The sequence below is a fragment of the Pleurodeles waltl genome, chromosome 12, assembly GCF_031143425.1.
Source record: "Pleurodeles waltl isolate 20211129_DDA chromosome 12, aPleWal1.hap1.20221129, whole genome shotgun sequence".
NCBI lineage: Eukaryota > Metazoa > Chordata > Amphibia > Caudata > Salamandridae > Pleurodeles > Pleurodeles waltl.
In genome coordinates, this window is record NC_090451.1 from 667,725,547 (window position 1) to 667,750,943 (window position 25,397).

The 25,397-nt window shown below is 42.8% G+C and overlaps 1 protein-coding gene across 4 annotated transcripts in view; it reads left to right on the forward strand.

Moving 5' to 3' along the window:
- Positions 1-23,527, forward strand: part of CDC42SE1 (CDC42 small effector 1) — a 96,399-nt gene extending 72,872 nt beyond the window's left edge. For all 4 annotated transcript variants that reach the window (XM_069218502.1, XM_069218503.1, XM_069218504.1 and 1 more), the window contains exons 3-5: positions 3,675-3,785; positions 12,277-12,362; positions 15,419-23,527. In XM_069218502.1, coding sequence (XP_069074603.1) covers positions 3,675-3,785; positions 12,277-12,351 — 186 coding nt within the window. In that variant the 3' untranslated portion in view covers positions 12,352-12,362; positions 15,419-23,527. The remainder of the gene's footprint in view (positions 1-3,674; positions 3,786-12,276; positions 12,363-15,418) is intronic.
- The last annotated feature ends 1,870 nt before the right edge of the window (positions 23,528-25,397 follow it).

Sequence of the window (25,397 nt, forward strand, 5' to 3'; positions counted from 1 at the left end):
GTGGGTGACTGCTTGGGTGGGAGTCAAACGTCTTTGGCAATGATGGCTTTATATCAAGAAGTCCCTGTCCTAGAGGCTGTAGAATTAGTTTTGTTACAATTTCATGGTTATTGGCTCTATTTCTAAGGTCTCACTTTGACAACCTTAATTAAGTTCTGAATAGTTTTGAGTAATTGCGGTGCATTGTGGGTGGCAAATTTGGGGTGTCCTTCTGCATTTATAATAGGCACATATTCATTCTTCATTAGTGTTTGCAAAGTGGAGCAGACACACATGCTCATATATCAGAAATAACCCTTTAAATCCATTGGCCCGTTGATTAAAATGTGCAGCTGTCTGGCTGGACAGCGGTGGATGACCACCATTGACACATTATCCGCTCCATAAATGGATCGTTAGCCTTCTATTTTATCCTAATAACTTCTTTGACTCACTTAATTCAAATAGGGAGTTATACAATCACATATTGACCATGTTTCTAAGAATTATGTTAGATCTGATATAACTCGGTGCCTTATTAAGTTAAGATAATTGAGCACATTAGTCTGTACACGAACCAACAGCACACCTTTGTGTTTTCAGTCCACAAATCCTATTGTTCAATACGTTTCTGGGGTTGACAGAATACCTAGGCACGTGTCTGCAGGAAAATGCTGGAGTGCAGGAACTGGCCTTGGGAGGACAAAAGCTTATTTAGCACCGCCTATCATGAACACCATCCATGGATACAAGCAGTGCAATACACGAAGTACCACTGCAGCAGAGAGACCTAGGAGTGTATTCTATGTTCTTTCTAACATTGCAACAAACAATCATCAAAACACACAGGTTCTGAACGACAACTGTTTACTAAGTTATAAAAATGTTGGATCAACATGACTGCATAGCGACAGTGGATTTAAAAGACTCCTGCTTTCATGTCTTCTTGCATCCAACGCACTTGACACCTGAGGTTTCTGACTGCGAATGTATTACCTGTTCAAGGCACTAACATTCGCTATAAAGTCTGTGCCAAGAGTTTTTACCAAAACACATGCAGCGTTAGAGGGCCTCCTTGTAGGAAGCTATTCATATGCAGGGTTTCCTCCACGACCAGCTGGTGAAAGGGAACACATTCAAATAGGACCGACTGCACGGGCTGTATCAGTTGTTATTCACAGCAAACTTGATAAAATCCTCCCGATTACCGGAAGAAAAAATGTCATTCCTGGGGGCAGAAGTTGACACCATAATGGTGATTTCCAACCAAACAGTGATGATAATGCAAGCATTGCGTGATCAGATTCACCTTTACCAGACATCTAAGTCTCTAACGGTGAGGTCGGTCATGAGGTTGTTGGGTGTGATGGCTCCAAACATGCATTTGATTCCTAAAGCAAGGCTGCATATACAGGAACGGTTGAACAGTTAGTGGTCAGAGGCTGCGGGGACTGGGAGGATCTAGTGGTTGTAACAAGATTTCAACACATAAATAACAAGCCTTTACAATGCAACGGGTCTTGCGTTTGCTCATGTTAGAGCTGATCGCGTTGTAAACTCCTAACCCGACTTTTCACCTATCGGGCAAAAGTGCATTTATGTACATAACCCGAAAAAGTGAAATTAACTATGTAAAGCGCTCGACTTCTGCCAAGCGAGATCGCGCTCGTAAATTAGAGAAAAAGAAGTCCACGAGCCCAATAGAAAACAGCGAGCCTCGCATGTTTTCTGTACTGGGTCGCTGCGCTCGAGGAGGGCTAACTACCGGAAAAGGCATGACGTATGCATGCCTTCGACTAATGAAAGCAAGCAGATTTTATTAGGCAAGCCCACGAACCAATAAAAAACACTGATGTGAAGTTGACAGGGCTCCGAGCCCTTTTCTAAATACTAAAGAGTCTTGCTGCGATACGCATGCACGAGCGCATGCAACGCAGGCTCGACCCTAAAAAGGTGGAACAAGCAAAGTATGTAACAGGAAGACCCTTTTAAACATACGCCCCACAAGCGATCCTAACAACCGATGCATCACACGCGGTATTGTTTAAACATGGACAACCCATAATAAGAGGACTTTGGTCACGCTAGAACCAGTGAAGATTTACCCAGAACTCAAGATGATTTTTCCAGGACTGTAGGCTTTCCAAAGTCAACTTCTTAACAAAGGTGTGGAAATAATGAAGCACAACAAAACAGTGTTGTTTCACCTCAACAGAGCCACAGCCGCATACCCTAAGTCAAAATGAACACAACAGATTTGGAGGTTGGTAATTGCAAAGCATGTCTTAATTGTAGCAAATCACGTTCAAGGAATAAAAAATCCTCATGCGTATGCAGTAAGTAGACAAACAGGAATATGGCACAAGTGGGAATTCAAATAGTGCATTGTTGACATGTTTTTTTCATCACTGGGGTACATCTGTTTGCAAACATAGAAAACAGAAAATGTAAAATATTTGATTACAGGCTCTACTAGCCTATGTCAGAGGGGACACATTTTCAATAAGTTGGTTCACATGTTATCTCATGCTTTTCAGTCGATATGAATAATTTCACGATTGTCGGTTTTCAGCATGGTACTAATTATAATGACTTCCATATGGACACAACAGATATGCTGTTTATGTCATATTCAGTGAAAGGAGGGAATTCTTTGATCACATTCTAAAGGATCTGCACCTAACACCTTGACATCTGAAACAGCAGAAGTAATGTATGTGACCCTTCTGAAGAAATGCTTAAATATTATAGCGGATGCGTGTACACCATCAACAAGAAAGTACTATGCTTTAACATGGACCAGGTACATTAAGTGGTGCATGTGCATCTTTTCTGTTCATTAGTTTTTTCAGCAGACCAGCACTTTTTCTGCTTTCTCTAATACTACTTGGCACACATCTAATCCTCTCAATGACCCCTGGTCAGACGGCAGCCATTTACTCCTTCTTTCATGCTCTTTCCTTGTCCACATTGGTGGATGACATTCATAACAACATTGCTGCTAAAGTGGGATCCTCATAATTCATTTTGGGTCTTTTTACTACAAGGTCCACCTTTCAATACGCAGGACTGCATTGAGATAGCCATGCAGCTCAGCTACAAACCCTGTGTAATTGGAGGAAGAGGGCCTCTCAGGATTGGTGCTCTGTAGTAAAGTAAGAGCTAATTGTGGGGGTGATTTTACCATGGCAGACCGAAGGAGAACTGGATAAATACCTGGCCTCTACCCCTCCACTGTTGCAAGTAGGATCCCTACATTCACATTCCTCCTCCAATCCATCTAATACCGCCTTTCCATTTAGCACCATCCCAACATGCTGTGATATTATCACAGGATGCCCCCACTCTCGCTGGCTCTTGAACATTCTCCAAAAGAAAGCTTACAAGCACACACATTCCCAGGCACAGCAGGACAGGAAAAGCCTGGTTAAATGTTTTTTCACTAGTCAACAGTCAGATGGTGGTATAGTCCTCACTCATACCAGTTAAATTAACATTGGGTCCATAGTACTGATGTTACCCTTGGAGCAGAAAACCGTATACAAAAGTTTAGACCATAAACTTTGTGAGTGGTACATATATTTGCTCTTTGTTCTTCTGCATTTACGTTTTGCCCTGTGTGTGTGTGTGTGTGTGTGTTTATTCCATGTTTGGCAGGATCTAATCTCGCCTGACCTGTCTCTTCTTTCTTGCAGAAAAAGAAGAGGCGGCGAATCGATCGGTCGATGATTGGGGAGCCCATGAACTTTGTGCACCTGACGCACATAGGGTCAGGAGATATGGCAGCCAATGATGGCCTTCACATGGTAGTGTATCAGCTGACTTTTTCCACCTAACGTAGGAGTGGGGAAGCTTTTGAGGAGAGGGTAGAAAACTACAGCTTGGCAGCAATGAAATCTCTGTCTAGTAACTAAGTTCATGTCCGCCATTGTAAGTACTTAGTGAAATTACTCTTCATTACTAATGAATGAAATAAGAGATGGAACTCACAGAGCCTAGCACACACCAACTGTAGAGACATATTTACAGTTGTTTGCCGCAGAATTCTTCTGGATAAATATGCTTCCTTTGAAAATATGAAGAAGCATTGTGGTGACTAAGGGCCTTATTATGAACATGGCAGGCCAGACCGCCATACCGGCGGAAATTACCGCCACCGGCATGGCAGTCTGGTCCACCATATAATCAGCAAGGGAAGACCACCACAGGCGGCCGCCACCACCAGGCTTCCACCGACAGACAGCCTGACGATGGCGGATTTCTCTATTTACAGGGCAGTGCTGCAAGCAGTGCCGCCCTCTGGATAAAGAACCCTTGTTCCTCCAGCCTTTCCCTGGCGGTTTTCCCCACCAGGGAAAGGCTGGCGGAAGGGGTGGTCCAGGGCCCCCGTGCACAGCCCCGTCGCGCAGGATCTGCGCGACATGTGCTGCTTCACCTGTCACACTGCAGCATTGATGACAGCTCCATGTGGAGCCGTCGGCAATGTCCTGGCCCAGCATTTGGCCAGGCCAGCTGGCAGAAACACTGTGTTCGATGGCATCTGTTGCTGCAGATACACATGTTGTGCACAGTCCGCCATCTGGTGTTGGGTCGGAGTGTTACAAGTTGTTTTTCTTCAAAGAAGTCTTTCGAGTCACGAGACCGAGGGACTCCTCCTCTTTGCTTCCATTGCGCATGGGCGTCGGCTCCATCTTAGATTGTTTTTTTTCCGCCCTCGGGTTCGGACGTGTTCCTTTTCGCTCCGGGTTTCGGGACGGAAAGATAGTCAAAACTTCGAAAAACTACGTCGGTATTGTTTTGATCAGGATAGTTAGAATCGACACCGAATCGTGAAGAGCTCCGGTAGCCCTTCGGGGTAATTTCGATCCTCCGTCGGGGCCTGGTCGGCCCGACCGCGTGTAACATCGACATCGATGGAACGGACCCCGTTCCGATTCTGTCCTAAATGCCACAATAAATATCCATATACGGACCAACATTTGGTCTGTAACTTGTGCCTGTCACCCGAGCACAAAGAAGAAACTTGTGAGGCCTGTCGTGCGTTCCGGTCCCGAAAAACGCTCCGTGACCGTCGAGCCAGGAGATTACAGATGGCGTCCACGCCGACAGAACACCGAGAGTTCGAGGAACAAGGAGAAGAGGAGGAAGCCTTCTCCATCCATGAATCGGACTCGGATGAATTCGACGTCGATGAAACTGTGAGTAAGACGTCGAAAAGCACACAGCACAAGAAAACAGACAAGGCCCAGGGGACGCCACTGCCAACTGGCCATGGCTCAACCCATAAAGGTGACCGTCCATCGGCACCGAAAAAGGCCGAACTGGTGCCCAGAACGTCCGACTCGGGTCGAGACAAAGGCACGCAACATTCTTGGGACCGAGAAAGTGTTGCCGAAAAAGATTGATGCCGAGAAAGCGGAGCCGACGCTGCTCGACGCAGAGACAGCGGCACCGAGGATGATCGACGCCGAGAAGGCTCGACTCCGAAAAAGAAGAGATTCGCCTCGGAGCCGAAAACAAAAAAAGACACAGTTTCGGTGCCAAAACAACCAGCAACCGAACCCACTACCGGCTCATATTCAGAGGAACAATCATTGTCCTCTCAAATGCGTAAACACAGGTTTGAAGAGGAGTTACAGACTACTGATGTAGACCATACACAAAAGAGGATCTTCATCCAGAGTGGAACAGGGAAGATTAGCACTCTTCCACCAATCTGGAACTCTAGTCTCCTTTTTCTCCTAACTGAACAACTAACACCACAAGCAAAGGTGGCAAATAAAGCAACTCCGCCACCCTCTCCTCCACCTGTAACTCAGATATCACCGGCACAAACTCCGTCACATTCACCGGCTCACACCACCATGAGCCAAGATGACCAAGATGCTTGGGACCTATACGACGCCCCAGTGTCAGACAATAGTCCAGAGTCATACCCTACCAAGCCCTCACCACCTGAGGACAGCACAGCGTATGCGCAGGTGGTAGCTAGGGCAGCAGAATTCCACAACGTGTCGTTACACACAGAACCTGTCGAGGATGACTTCCTTTTTAACACCCTCTCCTCCACCCATAGCAACTACCAAAGCCTGCCTATGCTTCCAGGAATGCTAAGGCACGCGAAGCAAATCTTCAAAGACCCTGTCAAGAGTAGAGCGATCACTCCGAGGGTAGAGAAAAAATATAAAGCACCTCCCACAGACCCTGCTTTTATCACCTCTCAACTGCCACCAGACTCAGTCGTGGTAGGGGCAGCTCGCAAAAGAGCCAATTCACACACATCGGGCGATGCACCACCCCCGGATAAAGAAAGCCGAAAATTCGACGCAGCTGGGAAAAGAGTCGCTGTACAAGCTGCAAGCCAGTGGCGCATCGCAAACTCTCAGGCGCTCCTAGCGCGTTATGACAGAGCCCATTGGGACGAGATGCAGCATCTCATCGAGCATCTACCCAAAGAATTTCAAAAGCGGGCAAAACAGGTGGTTGAGGAGGGACAAAACATCTGCAATAACCAAATACTCTCCTCTATGGATGCAGCGGACACAGCTGCAAGGACAATAAACACTGCAGTAACCATCAGAAGGCACGCATGGTTATGCACGTCTGGCTTTAAACCAGAAATACAGCAAGCAGTACTCAATATGCCGTTCAACGAACAACAATTGTTCGGACCAGAGGTTGACACGGCGATTGAGAAGCTGAAAAAGGACACTGACACAGCCAAGGCCATGGGCGCGCTCTACTCCCCGCAAAGCAGAGGCACTTTCGGCACCTTCCGTAAAACAACCTTCAGAGGGGGGTTTCGGGGTCAGGCCACACAAGCCAGCACCTCACAATCAACACCGTCTACCTACCAGGGACAGTACCAAAGGGGAGGTTTTCGGGGCCAGTACAGAAGGGGACAATTCCCGAGAAACCGGGGAAAATTTCAAAGCCCCAAAACCCCAACAACCAAACAGTGACTTACAAGTCACTCAACCCCTCCACATAACACCAGTGGGGGGAAGACTAAGTCAGTTTTATCAATCGTGGGTGGATATAACAACAGACACTTGGGTCTTAGCAATTATCCAACATGGTTATTGCATAGAATTTCTACAGATCCCTCCAAATATCCCACCAAAAACACACAAAATGTCAAAACAGCATTTAGACCTCCTAGAAATAGAAGTTCAAGCACTACTGCAAAAAGAAGCAATAGAACTGGTACCATGTACAGAAATAAACACAGGAGTCTATTCACTGTACTTTCTAATACCCAAAAAGGACAAAACACTGAGGCCCATCTTAGATCTCAGAATACTAAACACCTACATCAAATCAGACCACTTTCACATGGTCACGCTACAGGAGGTGTTACCACTGCTAAAGCAACAAGATTACATGACAACCTTAGATCTCAAAGACGCGTATTTCCACATACCGATACACCCTTCGCACAGGAAATACCTAAGGTTTGCATTCAAGGGAATACACTATCAATTCAAAGTCTTACCGTTCGGTATAACGACCGCACCAAGAGTATTTACCAAATGCCTAGCAGTAGTAGCCGCACACATCAGAAGGCAGCAAATACACGTATTCCCGTATTTAGACGATTGGCTAATCAAGACCAACTCGCTAACAAAGTGTTCACAACACACAGAGTATGTCATACAAACCCTCTACAAACTCGGGTTCTCCCTCAACTACAAAAAATCACACATTGTGCCGTGCAAAATACAGCACTACTTAGGAGCGGTAATCAACACAACAAAAGGATTAGCCACTCCGAGTCCACAAAGGGTTCAAAATTTTCACAAGGTCATACAGGCCATGTATCCAACACTACAAATACAGGCAAAAGTGGTTTTAAAACTCCTAGGCATGATGTTCTCATGCATAGCCATTGTCCCAAACGCAAGACTGCACATGAGGCCCTTACAACAGTGCCTAGCATCACAATGGTCACATGCACAGGGTCACCTTCTAGATCTGGTGTTGATAGACCGCCAAACATACATCTCGCTTCTATGGTGGAACAGTACAAATTTAAACAAAGGGCGGCCGTTCCAAGACCCAGTGCCACAATACGTAATAACAACAGATGCTTCCATGACAGGGTGGGGAGCACACCTCGATCACCACAGCATCCAAGGACAATGGGACGTACATCAAACAAAACTGCATATAAATCACCTCGAATTACTAGCAGTATTCCTGGCGCTAAAAGTTTTTCAACCCATCATAACCCACAAATACATTCTTGTCAAAACAGACAACATGACAACAATGTATTACCTAAACAAGCAAGGGGGAACACACTCGACACAGCTATGTCTCCTAGCACAAAAGATATGGCAATGGGCAATTCACAACCACATTCGCCTAATAGCACAGTTTATTCCAGGGATCCAAAATCAACTAGCAGACAATCTCTCTCGAGATCACCAACAGGTCCACGAATGGGAGATTCACCCCCAAATCCTAAACACTTACTTCAAACTTTGGGGTACACCGCAAATAGACCTATTTGCAACAAAAGAGAACGCAAAATGCCAAAACTTCGCATCCAGGTACCCACACAGACAGTCTCAAGGCAATGCCCTATGGATGAACTGGTCAGGGAAATTTGCATACGCTTTTCCCCCTCTCCCTCTCCTTCCATATCTAGTAAACAAATTGAGTCAAAACAAACTCAAACTCATATTAATAGCACCAACATGGGCAAGACAACCTTGGTACACAACACTACTAGACCTGTCAGTAGTACCACACGTCAAGTTACCCAACAGGCCAGATCTGTTAACACAACACAAACAGCAGCTCAGGCATCCAAACCCAGAATCGCTCAATCTAGCAATCTGGCTCCTGAAATCCTAGAATTCGGACATTTAAACCTCACTCAAGAATGTATGGAAGTCATAAAACAAGCTAGAAGACCATCCACTAGACACTGCTATGCAAGCAAATGGAAAAGGTTTGTTTGCTACTGCCATAATAATCAAGTTCATCCATTACACGCATCCCCAAAAGATGTAGTGGGATACTTACTACACTTACAAAAGTCAAATCTAGCCTTCTCTTCCATTAAAATACACCTTGCAGCAATATCTGCATACCTGCAGATTACCCATTCAACTTCACTGTTTAGGATACCCGCCATTAAAGCATTTATGGAGGGCCTAAGAAGAATAATACCACCAAGAACACCACCTGTTCCTTCATGGAACCTTAACATCGTCTTGACAAGACTCATGGGACCACCTTTTGAACCCATGCATTCTTGCGAAATACAATTCTTAACCTGGAAAGTTGCATTTCTCATTGCCATCACATCTCTAAGAAGAGTAAGTGAAATTCAGGCGTTTACAATACAAGAACCTTTTATCCAAATACACAAAAATAAGGTTGTACTAAGAACCAATCCTAAATTCCTACCAAAGGTTATTTCACCGTTCCACTTAAATCAAACGGTAGAGTTACCAGTGTTCTTCCCACAGCTAGACTCAGTAGCTGAAAGGGCACTACATACATTAGATGTCAAAAGAGCACTAATGTACTACATCGACAGAACAAAGGAGGTTAGGAAAACAAAGCAACTGTTTATTGCATTTCAAAAACCTCATACAGGAAACCCAATATCAAAACAAGGTATAGCCAGATGGATAGTTAAGTGCATCCAAACCTGCTATCTTAAAGCAAAGAGACAACTGCCCATTACACCAAGGGCACACTCAACCAGAAAAAAAGGCGCTACCATGGCATTCCTAGGAAATATTCCAATGCACGAAATATGTAAGGCAGCCACATGGTCCACGCCTCACACATTTACTAAACACTACTGTGTAGACGTGCTATCCGCACAACAAGCAACAGTAGGTCAAGCCGTACTGAGAACTTTGTTTCAGACTACTTCCACTCCTACAGGCTGAGCCACCGCTTTTGGGGAGATAACTGCTTACTAGTCTATGCACAACATGCGTATCTACAGCGACAGATGCCATCGAACGGAAAATGTCACTTACCCAGTGTACATCTGTTCGTGGCATTGGTCGCTGCAGATTCACATGTGCCCACCCGCCTCCCCGGGAGCCTGTAGCCGTTGGAAGTTATCTTCAACATTTGTACATTTGTATATATATATATATATATATTACTTAACCTTCATTTGTACATACTTATTCATTCCATTGCATGGGCACTATTACTAACACACACAACTCCTACCTCACCATCTGCGGGGAAAACAATCTAAGATGGAGCCGACGCCCATGCGCAATGGAAGCAAAGAGGAGGAGTCCCTCGGTCTCGTGACTCGAAAGACTTCTTCGAAGAAAAACAACTTGTAACACTCCGACCCAACACCAGATGGCGGACTGTGCACAACATGTGAATCTGCAGCGACCAATGCCACGAACAGATGTACACTGGGTAAGTGACATTTTCATTCCGCCTGCCGGCCCAGTGGAATGTATATTATAGGGCCGGCGGGGTCTTCTAGGGGCTGGCGGTCTATGTTTAGACCGCCAGCATAAACATCTTGCTGTGTTCATAATGAGCCCCTAAGCATTAAAAGGGGAAAGAAGGTTATCTAGATTCCTGCAGAGTGCATTGTTATATAATATTTCCTTCGTGAATATGCAGCAATACTGTGTGCACATGGTTTCTGCATTCAATAGAACAGACCACATCTGACAACGACAATGACCTTCTAGTAACTACAGTAGGATGTTTCCTTAAAGTGTATCTGGCTGTGTATCTCCTAGCAAAGCTGGTGTGGCATTCTTCTGCCATGACAATTGATTATTATGTATTAACTGTAGCACTGTGTAGTTTGTTAGGTCCATTAGAAACTGGGACCTCAAACTCCAAGCGTGCACAATTTTGCTAGGTAAAAAACGAGGAGTTTTGTTTAATTTAATGTACCCGCTTGGTACCTCTGCATTCATATTTCTCATTGCTGCTACTCACCATATGTACATGCACTACAGCTTAGTGTGAATCCATCAATCTAAAGAACTCCGTTTGTAGCTGCTGATGCACAGGCTGTGATAATGCTATGCCTGGGTAAAGTTTGCAGAGTTCAGAAACACGGAACTCCGCAAAATGACCTAAAAACTCTGCCAGGCTACGTGGAGTTCCGCAAGCAGCAGAGTGCGTTAGGTTGCGTCATTCGTAATGATTTTTAGCACCAGCTGTTTGTCCTGTGCGAACGCAACACAAGCAGCAGGGCACACTGCTTCTTGTCTACCGCTCGAGTAGATTTTCTACTCCCAAGATATATACCCAACCCTTCCTCCCCATAAGTCTTCCCACACACACCTCCTAATTTGTGCCTTTTTGTACACCAGAAGTAAAGCACTGAGTTGTGCAAGCCGGTGGGCACTTTGAAAAACTGGAGTTTGTAGTTTTATACCTCAGTGGCCCATAGTTTTATCTCTTGCTTTGTAAGCTGTCCTCTGATGCCTCTGCCGTGCCTGGGACATCTTATGACTTTATGAAGTGGAATGTAAGGACAACTGGTAGAAGGCACCGTGGAGAGTAACTTGTACAATTATTAAAGGAGTGAAGCCCCACCAATGATGGGTGGTGCTCATGTTGTGCGCACACCAGCAAAACCGACCACCAGAGTAGGTGCTAAGAGGAGATTTTATTCCCAGATTCTGTCATGCCAGTCAAACAGTCATGAGGCATGGCACTCAGCCACAGACTCACAAACTAAGATCCCACTCTCAATCAGAAGTGTAACCAGCCCACCCCAGTTCAGTCACCTGTAAGATTGAGGTATTCCAAGGCTTTAGTGTGCCTAGTCCATGGGGTGACTAGGGACACAGCCAAATATGCCAGTGCACATATCATCTGATTGTGCTAGTGTGTACCCTTTGATGCACAGTTAGCACAATTTACTGTGACTTGTTTGCATGCACACTGACTCGCCTAGCTTTGTGAAGCCAACACTCAGTGACATCTAACTGCCATACAAAACAGGAAGTACGAGACAGGGAGGAAGGAGTTCATGTATTTGGGGGTTATATGAGATTGGCAGTATTTACACATTGCTTATTTCTTTGCTGCACCGTGGTTTGTTTCCCTGCACTTATGTTGATGACATAGTAATGTGGGCTCCTACTCAGTCCTCCTAGGGGGAGGGTAGTCCATGGTGGGATCCCAAAGGCCCCATATCATTCCTAGTACAGGGTATAACTCCACTCAGGTGCTGCAGAAAGTGGTTACACCACATGTATTGATGGTTTTGTTCTAGACACAGCTAAGGCCGTTGTCTAAATCTTATGTTTCTCTGGCTCTGATTTTCAGGCAGGTTCAGTTCAAGAGCAGATGAGATCCAAAGGTGGACGTGACCGACAACGGAACAGCTCCCGAGTTTTGTAGCCCCACAGAGTGTAAGTGTGTTATGTTTTCTGTACTTAAATGTTCTATGGGATGTGTGGCTGTAGATAAACATGCTCTGCATACTCCTGCAATCCAGTGTTAGGTTCGGAGTGTTGCAAGTTGTTTTTCTTTGAAGAAGCATTTTCAAGTCACGTGAATTGAGTGACTCCTACTCGGTGATACTACGCATAGACATCGACTCCTTGGTTAGATTGTTTTCTCCTCGCTGTCGGATTCGGACATGTGACTCTTCACTCTGTCTTTTGACTCGCTCCAGTTCAAAATCCTTCTTTCCGTCTGCTCTTTATTGACAATATTGTTTGTCGATTGCATTTTTTCCATCTCCGCGTTCATATCTACTCGTCGGTTCGGGCACCCACCTCGGGCCTTCCACACCACGTGGATCCGAAGATTATGCTGAGCTGATGGAATGGACGCAGTTTCATTTCTGTCTTCGGTGTCAATCAAAATTCCCCCACACCAGTCAGCATATGGTGTGAAACTTGTGGCTCTCCCCTGATGCCTGTGCCAGATCTGAAAAACTGTTTTGGCTGCCCTGCCCTCTGGTTGGCTCTGAAAATAGCCAAGAACAAGACGTCTTCGGTGTCAACCTCCGGCACCTCGTTCTGGGACACAACTCTGAGCCGACCAGCTTCCACCTCTGCTTTGGTGCCGACAAAAGGACACCAATCAAAATCTGCAGTATCAAAAAAAAAAAAAGGAGTCAACACCTTCGGAGCACAAAGACTCCAGCCAGTCTTCAGCCACACCATCAACTACTGAACCTATTTTGGAGACGATAGACACGCGACAGCACCGCCTCTTTATCCAGGAGGGCACAGGGTGCATTATTGCTCTTCCCCATAACCCCTCTCCCTCTCTCCTTCCGCCTCCACCCCCCCCTCAAATTTGTTATGTTGAAGAGGAAGCTGTCCTTTCAAGAGGTTTTGAACACTTCTCGACCTCCAAAGAAGGTCACCAAGGATAAGGCTACCAGCACACCTCACAAGCCTTCTCCTCGCCCTCCAGTCAACTGCAACTTCCACAGGCTAGCCACCGCTCTAATGGAGGGACTGCTTTACAGTCTGTGTAGAGCATGTTTCTCTACAGCAACACATGCCATAAAATGGAGAATCTTACCCAGTAATCATCTGTTCGTGGAAAATGGTGCTGTAGATTCACGTGCGCTCCCTCCTCCCCGGATGCCTGTGGCTGTTCCAGTATCCTTATATTTGTATATTCTTGTACATATGTAGTTACATTTGCATGGACATCTCTTTCTCTATACTTCCTGTACACTTCTTCTCTCACCCATCTGTGGGAGAACAATCTAACAAAGGAGTCCATTCCCATGCACAGTATCACCGAGAAGGAGGAGTCGCTCGATCCTGTGACTGTAAAATGCTTCTTCAAAGAAAAAACATTTGGAACACTCTGAACCCAACACTAGATGGCAGGAGTATGCAGAGCATGTGAATCTACAGCACCATTTCCACGAACAGATGCTTACGGGGTAAGTAACATTTTCCTATAAAAATGTTTGCAGCCTGTGCAGCGGACAGCTGTGAAAAAAGTGATTAAAGTTCACCAAACTTCTCTTTTCTGCTCCTTTGCAGATACGTCATAACAGCAATGGACTAATCATGGGGCATTATTGAAATTTTGGCACAGGGGATTATCTGTCAAACTGTGATGGATATCCAATCTGCCTGATTACAAGGCTATAAACTCTTGTAATAGGGCGGACTGTATTTCTGCCCTGTTTGCGACTGTGTACCACTTCACATTAGAAATAATGCCCAGCATTTTCCAGGCTTCAATTATATTACTTCTCTATTTCTGCTATCTCATTTCCCTGTTATTGAATTTTTCAGTTGTTTTCATTTCTAATGTAAATACCCCGAAAGGGAAGTATTTTGCATTTTCAAAACCTACAGTATATACCATTTTCTGATTAACCTGTTGTTACCAATTGTCGAAATATACAGCTTAGTCTTGCCTGGAGGTATTTTTCTCTCACCAGATGCTCTTGGCAGTTCGGTATATCATTCCCAAACTCCTTTGTAGTGCTGCAGTGTATGAACAACTACCTTTTGTCTAGAATTCAAGCTGCACGCAACTAATTGGTATACGACTCTCATAATGTGGCATAATATACCACTAACTACAATGCTTACAAATACCGCTATAAATTAACTCTGGGCTCCATTGAGGGGCATGATGCCCATCCTCAAAGAGCTACAAGGGCGCCAGTCAGTGCCATATACATTTACAGTAAAGTACACGAGGGACTATTTTGCATCTCAAAAGTGAACTGAATCCTCACACACTACTTTCTTTATCTCATAGTTGCACTGTGTAAGAAAGCAGCTTTTTTTATTTAGTCTTCTCACTGCAGCGTTTTTTTTTTGTTCATTCTGGACTTACAATTCAAGCTACTCCTATTGGCTTTGCCAATGCTTGTTATTTTTTTTAATTTTTTTAACTAAGAGGTTGTTACTGCTTGCAGTGCCTGTAGTTATAGATTGAAAATCCTCTGCTTAACCTTTCCTTGCACTGTAGAATACGATGACAGCCTATCCTTGTGAAAACCCTCGTTGGTGGCATGAAATGCTTGACATGACGGATGTTTATGTCCTGAAACTCCGCAGTTGATGTAAGTTCCACCTGTGGACTGCAGGCAGAAAGCTGCGCATTCCTTATGTATTAAGGAATCGGTATAGAGTCCCACACAGCCTTAAACACCTTACTGTGCAATAATAAACACAGTGATGCCCACCAAAAAAACAATATCAGTTTATTTTGGAACACCTGTGCTGGGTTACGATCACATGTGAAGCTTATTGTTATATCACCAGAGGACGCATGATGCATGTAATTGTGTGTGTTGTGACTGCACAGCGAGGGCCTGGTGCTGGGGACACCAGGAGCTGATGGTGAAACGCAGTATCAAGCACATGCTGACTTATCGTAGGTCTTTTGCTCATGGTTTGCAAGTGCATATTTTTCGTTGACATAAGCCACTGGAAAACTAACTGGTCAATGTTTTTTGTTTTTTTTTCCCCAGGTTTTGTGCAGTTACACTCCGAGGTCCACTTGAACTGCCAGCTTGCTGAACAAGAGGAAAACATGCCTTGCTTTTTTAGTCACTTGCTAAACTATGCCTACTGGTCCAGGTTACGGGATTTTCTTGAATATCGTTCTTTGCGGCACACCACCAGGCGGGCAGCCGTGCTCTCGTTCCATTAGGATATTGATAAAATATCAGACCTGCTTTGCACCCAAACTGCCCAGTAGCAGTTCACCCCGGCTAACATCCTTTATTTTGTACACTTGAAGGCTTTCGGTTCAAGTGCCCTTTCACGGCGGTAAGCCAGGTGTTTTTCCATTCACCGAGAGGTGAATGGCATGAATTGCCAACAAATACCATGTCTGCAAGTGGTTCTGTTTTGATTTTATAGAGTAAGCATAAGTCAAACCTCATACTAGTTAGTTAGTTGTGGTAAATCAAGCTATGCTTTTAAATGAACATGTTAAGTGCTACAAGACTAGATATTCAATCTTCTTAAGAAATTAACAATGCAAACCATTCCCAAAGTAAATTATTTTCTATTAAAAAAAAAGTACTTGTTGCACTTGCAAGGGTCGTTCATGTTCATTGTCAGTGTCTTCCATTTTTAGTGTGCTTGTCAAAACAGTCTGGCCATAGAGCTAACCAAGCATGGGTGTTTAGCAATAGTGATTAACAAGAAAAATAAAATGCATAGGAATTGTCTTTATTTCTGAACCTGTACTACTCGGACTCGGTTTGAACAAGTGTTGGAGTCGCTGAAATTAGACCTTCGTGTACTATCAGGAAGCTAAAATGCAAATGAAAATCAGAATAGGAGTATATCTCAAGGAAGTTGCAATATTCAGTGGTTCAGGACCTTGAAAATCTACTTCAAGAATGACGCCACGATATTCAGGCTTAATTGGAGACTTAAAAAGGCTGCTCCAAGAAAAAGCTCCCCTAAAAGGAACAATCATGAAGTGGTGTGTTCCACAAACCAAGTACTGTATTGTGTATATGTGTACTTTATTTGAACTCCAAATTGCTTGGGTGGAAAAACGTTGATCAGTGTGGCAGAAGCCCACCTCCGTGTGCAGCAAGAAACAAAGTACCGCTCTCTTTGCCCAAAATTTGATTGAAAGTTTCTGCAAATGAACTCGAGAGTTGCCAGAGTCGCCTGTTCCCTTTCAGCAGATAGCTGGCATTGTTACTATACTTCACAAGGACACCACCATCTCTTTTGTTGTTTGCCCAAACCACACCTTCTTTCTGCTGTAGGACTTCTACTTCCACAGGTTCTGGGTGTTTTTAGTGTGTTGTCATTTAGTCCTTCCAGAAAAGCTTGTGTTTTCTTTTTTAATCATGGTAGTTTATAGTGTCCGATCACGCTAGGAATTGAGCATGGTCGTTCTTTGGCCAAGTGTACGTGCACTCTTTAAACAGCGTAAATCTAGTGAAAAGGCAGTGGAGTGGACTTCAGACAAACACCCAGTCAACGTGTGGTTGGAAAGGTAGCAAGTTTATGGACTATTACTGCATCATGATGTTGTATTGCTCCTTCCAGAGCCGTGACATCACCTGAGCCACACAAAACATCATAGAACTTAGACAGAATGAATTTCTCTTTGCATCATGCAGCTGTTGACTTTAGATGGAAAGATAGATTATAAATCCTTCATAGTATTCGTGTGAAATGGCTACTTACGTCCATTGTTACTAATAGGGTATGGACTTTTTGAGTTCACAATTAATGGAAAATCGTCAAGGTTGTCGGGAGTGACGTGGAAAATGTTTAAGGTTAAAATTATGAGTTAGATGGCGCTCTGAGCCAGCCTGCACATATTGGTAATGGTGCATGTCAGTTACCGAATACAAAGAAGGGCTAATATGTTGGGAGTGTTTAGAGAAAAGTTGTTCCTGTGTACGGTACTCCCATCATAATACCAAAAAACCAAAAGTACACAGTTCCAGCCAGTAGACTAATACAAATGTATACAGTAAGTAATAAGAGTCTGTGAGTCTGCTCTTATTAGAACAAGAGCCCTCACTCACCAAATGGTGACATGCTTCATCATCGGGCCTTTGCTCCTCGTCAGGCCGGCACTGCAATGCCTGACGGGCCCCTCGTGGGTGCTCTTTGCTGGAGATCTTTTGAGTGTAAAGAATGCCGGAAGCTGAGTGCTAGTATGTGGGATTGGTATATGGGTATGTGAAAATAAAAATGGCTAGAGGTCTGGAAATATCGTATTTAATCAACCCAGACCCCTGTCATGATTAAAAACAGAGTATGGGTAAGGATTAGAAGTAATGTCTAGTCCACCCTCAGAAACAAAAAAACTGTCAGTCCCTGAATTGGGGGAATGTGGAGAGTTAGAGTACAGAACTAACTATAATTCCATCATCGGGGTCAACATGTTTCTCGCAAAAAATGTCTGTTAAGATCGGTGCGATTCGTCAGCACCAAAAAGCTTACCTAATCCACATGTTATAACCCAATACGGGATTTCTTCGTACCACAAAAACCCTCCTTGTATTAAAGGATGGGCCCCATTGGGATAGCAATAAGCATCAGTGGTCCAGGCTTGTATAGACAACCCGCTCGTGTGGCCACCGGGTGGATAACCTACTCCTACCCCTGCTCCGCGTCCCAGTGTCAGTGACCTACACTAGAAATTTATTTACCGTTTCAGTCTTGGATGCGAAGGACCTTCTATTACAGCCATGGGTGCTTTTAGACAGTATTGTGTTTATTTAAAATATCTAGGTCCAGTGCTTTAAGTGGTCTGGTATAGAGTGCCTCCCCTTTTTTTAAATTTGCATAGGAGAGTACTGGCTCTTCTCGGCAGTAACAGAGAGTGAGTACCTGCATTTGCATATTTCAATTTCAAGCACTTCCTAGGGCCGACAGTTCATCTTGGTCAAAAGGAACAATTATATTACTAAAGGATAGACACGCATTTTATGAAATTAGGCACAAGTACAAAATATTCTTGGTATCTTGGTATATTTGGAAAACCAAATTGCAGTGCACAGTATCATGATTTAGGCACCAATTATGTTTAAGCCAGATAGGAAGCTGATTAAATGGCAGCTACCTCTCCTAAAGAGTGTGTTTTGACAACTTCCGGCTAAATGTGAGTTTACACTATAGCATAGGCCAGTACAACTCGTAAAATACCAATTGATTAGTTGAAATATCAGCATGTACACCATTGTAACGTCACCATTTGGAGAGGTGCCAAACATGAAACGCACATTTGCAGTATTCTGACTCACCCTCCATAGATAAAGCTATTCATTCTATGGGTGGGTAATTTGTATACCATCTTGTGACACCCATAATTAAGATTATCTGTGAAACTATCAAAACTTGTGTATTTATGGTTGTGATGATCGTTGGGCGGATATGGTAGCGGGCTTGTTTTCAAAGTGCGTGCTCCTGCCTTCCGGCTGGGCAATTATGATGGAATACAGTGGGCCTGTGAAAGCTGACCGTCCTACTACTTGGGATAACTTAAGCACCCTCTAGCGTATTAAGGCTTTTGAGCTATGACCTTCTTTGACAAGTACTCCAACGACGGCATCTATGTTATAGCTGCAATGGATGGTGGAATCATAAGCTGGTGCTTTACTCGGTCCAGCTGAAGCATAAACAGCAGCACTGTTTGGGAATGGTGTGAAATGCGCAACATCACTGGCCTTGTGCAAAAGTATATAGGAAAGCAGAAAAGTAGGAATGCCCTTTACAAAATCTGGGAGTTCTAGCGAGTAGTAACACTGGGTACTATCGGCTATCTGACAGGCTTGTCTCCCACTAAATTATGGGTAAGGATGGCTTGACTGCTGCTCCTGACAGGAGTGCATTTAAAGAAGAAGACCGAACTCTATGGAAAAAAAGCAATTTGGCAAAAAGTCCTAAGCAGACAGAACATCGACATGAACCTTGATACGCCTGATTAAAAAGACTAATTTCAAAATTTTGTATGCGGCCCTCCTGTTTATCCCATAGACATACATTAGATCTGTGTACGTTACTGGAACTTCTTTTTATCAGAAAATATTTATTGGTTTGAAGGTATCAAGGTAATATAGAAAATAAAGCCCATTAAAAAATTACCCCAAACGTGGATGCTCTCTTAGGTTAATTATGACACAGTAATATTAATTTAGTAAATAATGGGTGATTTTATAAAAACACAAAACATAATTTTATTTTTAAGTTTTAGAGAAACGTTTACTGCTTTATGACTGAGAAAACAAGAACACTTGACACTTGCTGAACACTTAAAGTAGTGTGCAAGCTATCAACACAGTTCTGCTGTACTTATAGCCTGCCGGACAATTTTTTGTTGAAAAGATCACCTTGTGAGTATCATTAATTGGTGGATCACAATCCATAAGACGGCACACTGTTTCAGTGGTATTTCCTTTACTGTTAAGGATGCATGTTCTGAAACACACATTTATTGTACAATCCTAGGAGCACCTGCAGTGGACAGTTGATGATTTGTAGGAGTTCAACATCCAAGCCTAATAATTTCATGTCTGTCTTTGAAGTAGTTTTGTTAGGGTGTGAGTTGGACTAGTCTCCTTTCTCTTTGAATTTTGTGGTGATAAAATGCTTTTTTTAAGGAGAAAGTGTTCACAACCTACTTTCATTGCACTGCTGGATTGTGCATATATTCTTGTATTAAATACTGCTTAATTCAGTCCGATTTCTATGACCTCTTCGCTTCTCATCCTCAAGTTGTCCTGAAGGAGTGCTTGCCAGATTTCCTATTTGCCGCTGGTGGTATACAATGCTTTCATGGGATATCTGTTTTACTTTTGTTTCTTTATGGATCTTAACCTACATTGAAATGTTCTCCAAGAGAAATTAGTTGATTGGAATACTGCGTGGAATTTTTTTTCTTCTTATACTGTTAAATATTCTTCTTTACAAAGCTTTAATGTCAGTCTGTGCATATGATAGGGCTACAAATTTACATAAATTGTTGCAATTTTTTAATGTAATCGTAAACATTGAAATGAAAGGTTTCTGAACTGAATCGTCCGATTTGTTTTCACCAGCTATTGATAAATACATTAAATGCTTTTGTGGACACCGCCTCAGCAAAAAACAAGCATACTCTGAAGCAAGTAGTGCACCTGAGATGATTGCTGTATGAATTATTTTTGTGTATTTTTCATTCTGTTATAAAGCGAGTTAGCTTTTCTTGGTTGGAAGTGTCTCCTTCTTATCTGGAAATTAGTTTCACAGTAACTTTAGCTGCAGACTTGTGACATTTCTAAATCAGTTGAATGCCTGCTGCCTTGGGTGTTTATGGCATATTGCCCAGCACCTTTCCAGAGAAGTCCCAAATTATCTGCACAAATCAATTGTTGAAAAAGTGTAATACCTTAGTCACAGGTAATTGTCATTCCATTGCAAGTTAGCACAAAGAACATATTACCCTCAATATCCTAAAATGTTTTAACCAATGTAGATGATTTACACTTTGTTCACCAACAGTCAGTCTCTGGGAAAGTTTGCCACAAGGCTTTAATCCAGAACCTTGCAAAAAATGTTTAACAGTCATCTCTAAGCAGATATATAAAATGTTTGTTTATATTGTTACTAGGAAATTTGGAGCATCTGACCATCTCCATCATAGCCCCATATTTTCCTCTTCATGTAAAATTCTCATGCATACCTGTTTATTTCTAACCTGGTGTAATACTCTCCTAATAGCAAGTTTGTATTCCCATTATTAGAGAACGTTTTGAAAATTATCCTTTAACAATTCACATAAAGTGCTGTCATTTTTATCGAGTCAGACATCACATGTCATGAATCAAAACAAGGGTGTCTGACAAATATCTTGTTTGCCTCGATGGAAGAACACAAAGCCAGGAGTCCATTTCTGTTCTGCTTGTACAGATCGTAAAAAATAAAAATAAACTGTGCCAAAAATGGGTTTTTAGAAAATAAGTAGAGACCAAAAATACAATACATTTTTCCAGAATACTATTTTTCTTAACTCTGTGGCACAATGAACTGTCTGACGTGTTTTTGCAAACCAAGGTTACCCAAAATGAATCCCTACATGCACATTTGCTTTTGATGCAAAAGTAATAATCCTCGCAGAGGTTAAAATGTGTGCATTATTTTGATTTGCTTAACGTTTACTTGAATGTCAGATGTGTACAAAAACTAGGGGGTGGGGGAGGGGTAGAAAGATATAGCTTTGTGAGAAAAAAAAATAGTAACGTGGTAAGATGTTTTGTTTGTTTTATGATTAATTCATCTGTAGAATTATGTGTAAATTTTTTAGCTCTATCACATACACTGTACTATCGGTTTCACAGCTGGACTGTTGAAAAAATCATTTAAGTATAGAGTAGCTGGCCTGCTTTATATGCTGTTTACCTAAAATGTATTGTGCAATCAATTTGCAGCTGATGAATGCAAATCATGAAATCCTTATCTCTTGTTTAGAATATAGGATTGAAGGCATTTAATTACTAGTGTGAATCGCAATACACTGAAATTTACAAAGGATAGCGTGTAATTTCTGCTGTACCAAGATCTCGCCTACAATATTTTTAAGTTCTCAAATTGCCCTCTTTGAAACGATAACAGGGAATTTTGTTGTTTTTAAAAAATTCTTCAAACTACTGGACAATAAAAGAAAACCATAAAATTCATGGCTCGATTTTGAAAAGACATTTTCAATTATGTAAAAAAACATATCCAAGTATTTTCATGGTGGCAGGCCTTGTAGATCAAATCTTTTTTTGAGCGAAGTTGTTGAAATTTTTGTGAATCTGAAAGTTCACAAAATTGGTGCAGTACATTTTCATATTTGTAAAACACTGTTGATTTCTTTCAAATGTTGTTCTCATCAGCCCCTATTATCGCTTTGGAGCAATGTAGGTATTTTATTCTTGAAGCACCCACATTCACGTTTGAAAACAGGGCCATGTTTCCATACCAGGTTCATACATGATTTGATCTGATGCTGATTTCTGTCTGTCTTAGCAGCGTTAATGTGAAACTTCTCTATCTAAAACACTGTGACTAAAATAAGTACCCTTGTCAAGATTGACCATACCCCTAAAGAATTCAAACCATTAGTTGGTTGAACAATGAGTGACCAAGGACAACTGGCCCTAATTTGTGAATGTTGTGATGGGAATTATTTTCTTAATTATACGTAAGTTACAATGTGCACAAAGCTATCACACCAGCTGTATTTTAGTTTTGGCATACACTATGTGAATTCCTTTTGTAAAAATAAGCCTATTCGCAGGATCGCTGTCTAAATAATGAACATCATACGGAGAGGTACAGGAACTCTTAAATAATGCAATTGGTTTGCCCTTCATGGTAATTAACATGCGGCAACATAGGTGATGTACACCTTTAAGAAGTATGTCTGTAAATTATGTAAATTTGTAGGGTCTTTTTTGTTTGTGGCCTTCTCATATTTGATAGGTCTGTCACTGAGTATGTGGCGTGCTAAAACAGTGGCAGCATCCATTTTAAGGTTCATGTAGAATAGTAACTGCAGTGAGCAGACCAGTTAATTTCTTAAACTGCCCAACTATTTGTGTGGTGTACTCCATGTCAGTCTGTGATAGATTTCAGCCCCCACCCAAATTCTTTAAGGCTCTGTGACCTGGCATCACTTTACAGATCACAGAAAACTGAATCCTTTTGGGTGCTTAAATACAATGATTTGCAACTCTTTAAAGAAATACCCACGTTTTAGCTACTCTCTTATTTAAAAATACTTGGGTTCAGAGAGTAATGAAATATACTTCAGCCTAAATAGACATGCCAAAGGTCAATAAAGAGGCACCTCTTCAACAATGCGTGATTTAATGTACTATTGTTTTACTTTGAGGTCAACAAACACAACCGGTTCAAAGAATCTAGCATCGGATCAAAGTAATGATGAATCCATTTCTCTTGAAATGTGTGGCTCACTGACATTGGTGTTCAGAATGCTCTTTTGTCTCCCCATCAACATAATTTGTTTTGATAAACCACTTTCATGTGCTAAGTTGGTTCAGTAGGTTTTAAGGTATCAAAAGCCAAAATTTGTAATCACATTTTTAAATAAACATTCTTTGGAAAAACAGTTGTTTCAGAAGTGAATGTCTGGATATTAATTTAGTTTGAATTGCAGTTCTATTATACAACAAAGTTGCCTTCTCTAGTAAAATCTACTGTAGGGTTGTGGCCTTCTGGATGTCTTTTCTGGGTGCACCCCGTGCAAATGGGTTTGCACCCAAGGAGATGACGAATGACCTATTACAGGTTCGTGAAGCGAGTGTGAGGCGAGTGCTGTTTTTATTTTTGTTTTATAAAGTTACCTCCGGTTTGGTCTTATTAGAGGCTTCGCCATGGACACCTTGCTCCGCTTACCTTTGGGTGATGCTGAGACACACTGCTATTTGCCAGAGATTATTCCCAGAATTGAGAGATTGGTTAAACTCGTGCTGGGCTTCGAGGGGGGACTGGCGTCCTCTGCCTTGTGGCGCATTGGAAGATGCTAGGCTGCTCCACTCTTCGTTGTGGAACAGGGGAGGACTGACTAAATGCTGTAGTAGTGAGGCATGAAATTGGTGGATCCATTGGTGATCTGGATCAAGGGTCTTGGAGGAGTTAAGGGCCCTTGTGGTGCAGTAACGGAGAAATGTCATTATGTTGTGACACAGTGGTGACAGATGTTCTGGCCCTCGACAGAAAAACCTTGAAAAACATACGTAATTGGTCAAGAATTACTTGTGGTAAACCGCTTCGCTGAAAGGCACACAGGGCTCCGTGCTCTATGGAGGCACAGTGTCAACAAAGAATCTCGACCAAAGTTGCTGGGGTTGTTCTGGGAGTTATCCTGAGTAGAAACCACATTGGCAAGAGAACCCAAGAGGAATTAAGAAGTCATACCCATCTTACCGTGCGGGAAGTAACTTGAACATCTAATCAGTGAATGTAGTGGAATGAGTGGTTCACTTATGAAGGTTGAGAGTTACTGGTAAATATGATTCCCAGCAGTGGTGATAACCTAAACCACTGGACTGAAGAAGTTGTGGGATTTTGAGCATCTGAGAGTGCCCCCATACCAAGTGTGCTATATTCACTTACCTAGAATCACTGTATTTGCCAGTTGCTAGACCATAACAGAAGAACATGCCTATCGTACACAGTGTTTCTGTAGGACAGAACCCTTGCTCACTCATAACTTTCCTCGTATCTCCCTTCCTGGATTCCACTTCCCCATTTCTCCCTCCTCTTCACCCCTTCTCATTTATTCTCCACCTTTAGTAGTCTGGATCTTCTGTGTAATTCTGGCATGAGGCTTCCCTTGCACAATCCCTAACTAATGGTAACAGGGCTTTTGTAGTGTTGAGCGCCGGTACCCCAATCCAGATTTCTGATGCTGTTTGAATTGAGGACTATGTCTTCTTATTCAGACTATTTTCATAGTTCACCTAAAACGTGAAAGAAGATTTAAGGTAATAGAAGATTTCTAGCGCAAATCTCATTTTGCTCACTACTTGGCTAAAACAATGTTTTTGCCTTCCAGTTCGCTGGCTTGTGATCCATACTGTCTCACCAAGCACCCTACTCCAGGGGGTTTCATTGTACGGCCTCAACCAGTGAGGTGAACCATAGCTCATTTTCAACCAATAATCTGGATAAATAATCCAAAAGGATTGATGTCTTTGGCAACTGTAAGTTTTCCTGTTAGCTTGGAACCGTGCTCTGTGAATGCGGTCTACCTGTTGGGCTGGTAGATGCATGCCCCATAGGGAAGAACTGCAGGATTTTGTTTGCCATCCTGTAGGAGCTTTGGGCCTACTTTGCTCAGATGATACAAAATGGGCAGGAGGCGGACAAGTATGTAATCTGGACAGGATTAGATTATGTGCACTGAATCTGGAGTCGTGTCCACAGCAGCATATAGTGAACGTCAAAACAAACAATGTTGTGTTGGATGTGGGC